This window comes from Mytilus trossulus, chromosome 9, assembly GCF_036588685.1.
Source record: "Mytilus trossulus isolate FHL-02 chromosome 9, PNRI_Mtr1.1.1.hap1, whole genome shotgun sequence".
NCBI classification, from domain to species: Eukaryota; Metazoa; Mollusca; class Bivalvia; order Mytilida; family Mytilidae; genus Mytilus; species Mytilus trossulus.
In genome coordinates, this window is record NC_086381.1 from 9,711,863 (window position 1) to 9,717,316 (window position 5,454).

The 5,454-nt window shown below is 31.3% G+C and overlaps 1 protein-coding gene across 1 annotated transcript; it reads right to left on the minus strand.

The window, feature by feature from the left end:
• Positions 1 to 5,194, minus strand: LOC134683561 (short-chain collagen C4-like). The gene is made up of 5 exons (XM_063542873.1): positions 5,100 to 5,194; positions 4,199 to 4,377; positions 1,879 to 1,941; positions 446 to 682; positions 1 to 250 (listed from the first exon to the last, which is right to left on the minus strand). Exons 2-5 carry the CDS (start codon positions 4,374 to 4,376, stop codon positions 12 to 14), a joined length of 717 nt encoding a protein of 238 aa, XP_063398943.1. The 5' UTR covers position 4,377; positions 5,100 to 5,194; the 3' UTR covers positions 1 to 11.
• Between the last annotated feature and the right edge of the window lie 260 nt (positions 5,195 to 5,454).

Genomic DNA, 5,454 nt, shown 5'->3' on the forward strand with positions numbered 1-5,454 from the left:
TAGAAAACATTTTACTTTGTACAAACGACACAAAGAACATCAGCTTCATTGGTATACGGAGGACATCTTAAACTGCCACATTTGGTTCGGAGAGGATAAAACACAGCCCCATCTTCATTTCCATTCTTATTGTCCAGCGGTTCTGCATTTCTGTCAACGCAGGCAAAGTCCCGTCTAAAATGAGTATTATGATCGCTCATAAGATAACCATTATATTCTGGATTCCATCCTTTATAGCAAGTCTTTCGACCTAAAATATGCATTTTTAAGAATACTTATTTATGAAAATCGATCTTTTATATAATAAAAATAATTTCGTAAGATTTTGCGTCTGTATTTGATAATTCTCCATCGCAAGAAATACATTGGGTAGCGTAATGATAAATTAAGACACGTATGCTTTAACATGTATAGTCTATCTATCATTAAAATTGAATATTTTTACCGGGTATCATCAAGACCGTTGATCTGTGTTTTTGATAACACACAGCACATGGGACTTCCTTGTCTGCCATACTTTCTGACCATCCTGAAGACTTCATTGACGAACTAAGTTGGTATTCAGATCCATATACCTGGTTATTGTCATATGATTGATGCTGTCCATTTTCTGGATCATTAGGGAGACATAAATAATTAACACCACCTCCCCTATATCCATATTGAGTTCCACCAACTTGACCTATATCATGGTACATTACATTGTAATAGACGCTAATAATTACTTGATCAGTAATTAGTTTTCAATAAAAAAAAAATACAATGGGACATTATATATTGGTGTAAGGTTCTTTTTCTTGTTTCATAGTGTTATCTTTTTTTTCTGCCTCATTGGATTATAAAAAAGTTAAATCACAAAAATACTGAATCCAGAGAATAAATTACACTGAGAGTCTCTTATAAAATGGCAAATTCAAACGAGTGTACAACAACTCTCATATTCCTGACTTGGAACAGGCATTTTTCTTATGTAGAAAATGGTTTCATAGCCAGCCAAACCTATCACTTGCATGACAGACGTAGATAATCCATTATATTGACAACGATGTATGAACAAAACAAACAGACATAATAGGTGAAAATATCAAAAATAGGGGGACAGCCGTCAATATTGTGTTATAATCTTGATCATAATAATCACAAACAAATATGTAAAAAACATTTACCATGGCACAATAACAAAATGACAGGATGTAGAAGCACATAACAACGTCATACGTTACAAAGAACCATAAAAGGCATATACCAAGGCTCCGTGTTGAAGGCCGTACTTTAACCTATAATGGTTTAATTTTTAAATTGTTATTTGGATGGAGAGTTGTCTCATTGGCACTCACACCACATCTTCCTATATCTATATATAGATTAAGCATATTAGCAAACATGAAAGACAAGAATACAAATATTATCATAGAACAATAACACAATGACGGGATGTGTAAGTACAGAGCAAATGTAATAAAGAAACACAAAAACGCATTTAGACAAACATCCTTTCATTCAAAAAATAGTATTTGTAGTTGTACTGTCAAGTGCAGAGCTTTCATATTCAAACCCATTAGACCTATCATTGAAGATGAAATCCATTCCATAATTCTTAGAAGTTCGTATCTCATTTTTCTTCCTCACACGAATTCCTTTGAATAATGCTAAGAAACCTAACGACATTTCGGAATGGACACATGTCATCTGTGTCCTACATTAATGTATATAACAATTGAATAAACAATACTGATAAATAATCAAACCCGACAAAAAAAATTAAACTCATTTGTTGATGAAGATAAAGTCTTTCCTACTCTATAACTGGTTTTTCCCATGCGAATGTATAAACGATAAACTAATTATAGGTTAAAAGATGTGAATAATATTTCTTACCTGTATACACTATATCAGCACCTTTTGGACAAATTTTCTTTCCCCAGCGTACATAAGTTACTCCTTTAAATAATACAGCAAATACGCACAATCACAATATAGATAAATAGTACCGATCAATATTATGTTAACTTCAAAGGTACAACAAAATTAAACGTCATAGTTAAATGAGGATAACTGAACGAACTTTAAAATTATAATAGTCCTTATTTTATGTCGATTGAATCAGTAGTTATCCAATGTTTAATGGCATGCGATACAGAAACAGGAGAGGTAATAACCTCCCTAACGTAAAATGTTATTTTCGCGACGTCAACCTGTAGCATATTGGGAAAAGATGTATTTTGCGACTGATTTTTGTCATTCAAACTGGTTGAACTTGAAAACGAGTTCATGGACACCTCTTTTTAAATATGAAATTCGGTTTCATTACTTATGAAGATTATGTCTACCAATTTTCATGAAAAAGTTAACAATGTATTTTGTTTTATTTTGATAAATAAACAGCAAAAAATTACGTTACTTCTACATTCATGAACATTTAAGTCATTTCTAAACAAAACAAAAAACAAAAATTTAAAGGATACTTATATTAAATATTTTTTTGGCAAAAAAGGAATAAAAAATCAGATTGTATTTATCTTTTTAAACAAAAAGTTATGCATTTCTGTCGGAAAGAATAATACGTCCACAAATTTGAATTCTTAGCAAATATCTGAAATTTCGACCTCATTTTTCTGCAAAAAGTAGCACATCAATGTACACTTTTTATAACATATTTGATTTAATCAGGTAAAACATAGTCTATTTGTAAATGATCATCCAAATTTCATTATGAGATCAAACTGTAAAGTATGCCTTAAAAGTGTATAAACATAATTTGTATGTGTCTACACCATTCAATTCAATTAGTTATGATACAAAAAAAATAAGAAGATGTGGTATGATTGCCAATGGACAACTATCCACAAGAGCCCAAAATGACAAAAACATTAACCATTATATGTCACCGTACGACCTTCAACAATGAACAAAGCCCATACCGCATAGTCAGCTATAAAAGGCGCCGATATGACAATGTAAAACAATTCAAACGAGACAACGAAATGCCTTATTTGTATAAAAAGGAATGAACGAAAAACAAATATGAAACACACAAACCAATGACAACCACTGAATTACAGGCTCCTGACTTGGGACAGGTACATACATAAATACTGTGACGGGGTTAAACATGTTAGCGGAATCCCAACCCCTAACTTTGGACAGTGGTATACCAGTACAACATAAGAACGAACTATAAAAATCAGTTGAAAAAGGCTTCACTCATCAGATGGACAAAATACAAGTGGTCGTGGCTGGGTACTTGTACATCCCGACAAGAAAAAGACACTAGGAACAGAAATGAGAGTACTCGCACTTATCTGAAAGCTAGTTCAAAACCACTATCAACTAATACAAAAATCATGCATCTAAGACTAAACTATCAATCCGTACACATCAAACATCTAATTGATTTAGTGTAAAGACGTCATAAACAGTCAGAGAAAAACATGACCTTGTGCAATGCCAAGTTACAGGTATCGACAGATTGTAGATCCATGAATGTGTATATGTATATAACATACTAGTAATATTTAGTTTGCTTTTAAATTACTATTAACAAAATCAATAGTTATGCCAATAAAAATAATATTCAGTGATGGTTCTACGGTGTTGAGTTGGTAACCTTTTAGAATTAGTTTATTTAAAGGAGCGATAAGTTTACAAGGACCATTTCTAAATTTCCGGGCACGGTTAACAACATTTCAGGCTGATTGAGTCATTCGTGTACATTCTTAACATTTATTATAATCCTAGTACCTTTGAAAATTATTATACATGTTATGTATTATCATTAATCATAAACATATATTTAAACATTGATACTGAATACAGGTGCGGAACCTTGCGTTTAAGACAAAAACCGTCTTAAATTCTTCCCAAATGTGTTAATCCTGAAGATAGTAGTATTAAGCATGAATTAATTACATAAGAACCTTATGAGTGTCTATCGTATTATCAAAAACAGCCCATATGTAAGTAAGAAGAGTATTCTACTTTCCAATAATAAACTAAAAGTTTACAATTTAACAACTTCGTAAAAAATCTATATTTTGGTGCCAAAAATGGGGTCTTAACGGGCCTACTACTTTGCTATTTGGTTGTTTTTAAGATTCTTGGCTGTCATACCTATTTCTTGTTAATTCAATAATATCAGGCATTCTCTGTACAGCAAAAACATAACATAACTATATCTAAAGTTGTACAATAAAAAAACCTGATTTTGATGTTTTATTCGGAGATGGGCATTCGTCTTTCCTAGATGTGTGTAAGTAAATTTTCATCAAATCTATCAGTGACTGGTCTGATGTTGACAGGGTATAGTCATTACATTCATTGTTTTCAGCAACCATTATGACAGTTGCCATCACAATTGCCATACACGTCGAAAGCATTCTGCAATTAAGTTTGAATACCAAAAACTTACAGATGTATAGATAACAGGATAATAATTGTGTATGCCAGACCCGTCTTTAGTCTAATAAAGACGGATCATTGAATCTAGAATCAACAACATTAAAAAGACTAAATAAAGCGCGATATGAAGAGCATTTAAGATTTAAAATTACCAGAATGTTTTGTCCAATACAGCTATTACAGGTAATCTATTCAACTTCGTACTATATTAGGCATTTTTTCATTTGGATTCGAGCGTCACTGTTGAGTCTTTTGTGGCCGAAATGCACGTCTGACGTAAATAGAAAATTTTATCCTGTTATCTATGATGATAAATTTTAAGCAATTCGAAAAAAATTATATTTGTGTTTAAAACATTTATTTTGTTATACCAGATTCGTATAATTAAATGTCTTCAATATCAAGCCATTTGTGTTACAAAATTATTGAATAATGTCGAATTAAGTTCAACTGAAAAGTATCCATTCATTGATAATTTTAAAATTTGAAACTGTTTTTTGGTGAATGTAATAAACTGTTTTCTTCTTAACAACATAAGACATGTTGTTGCAAGGTAGTAGTTGATACTGATGAAAGTTGATAAACCGTACTTAATATATTGCTGATACAGTTCTTGTTCATATTATACATTTAAGATGTTTTCAAATGAGAAAGAAAAGCAATTGAACTATTAAAAAGTTGATAAAAATAGTTTAACATACCTTTATTTACTGTCCGCGCTAAACCTGAAACTATGAGACATATGAATTTAAGTCCGAAGTTTAAAAGAAATATTGTATGTCCACATCAGTATAAAAAATTGCTGTTATATATTTGATATCTGCAGGCAGATAATAACGAGTGAATCGCCTGACAATGTATTGACTTTTTGTTATGCATACATGTATATCAATTTCAAAACATTTCTGGGAAAAAATAAACAGCTTTTGATAATATATTCCATTATTAGAAACACAGGGTTAAAAAAAGAGGAACGAAAGATACCAAAGGGACAGTCAAACTCATAAATCTAAAACAAACTGACAACGCCATGGCTAAAAATGAAAAAGACAAACA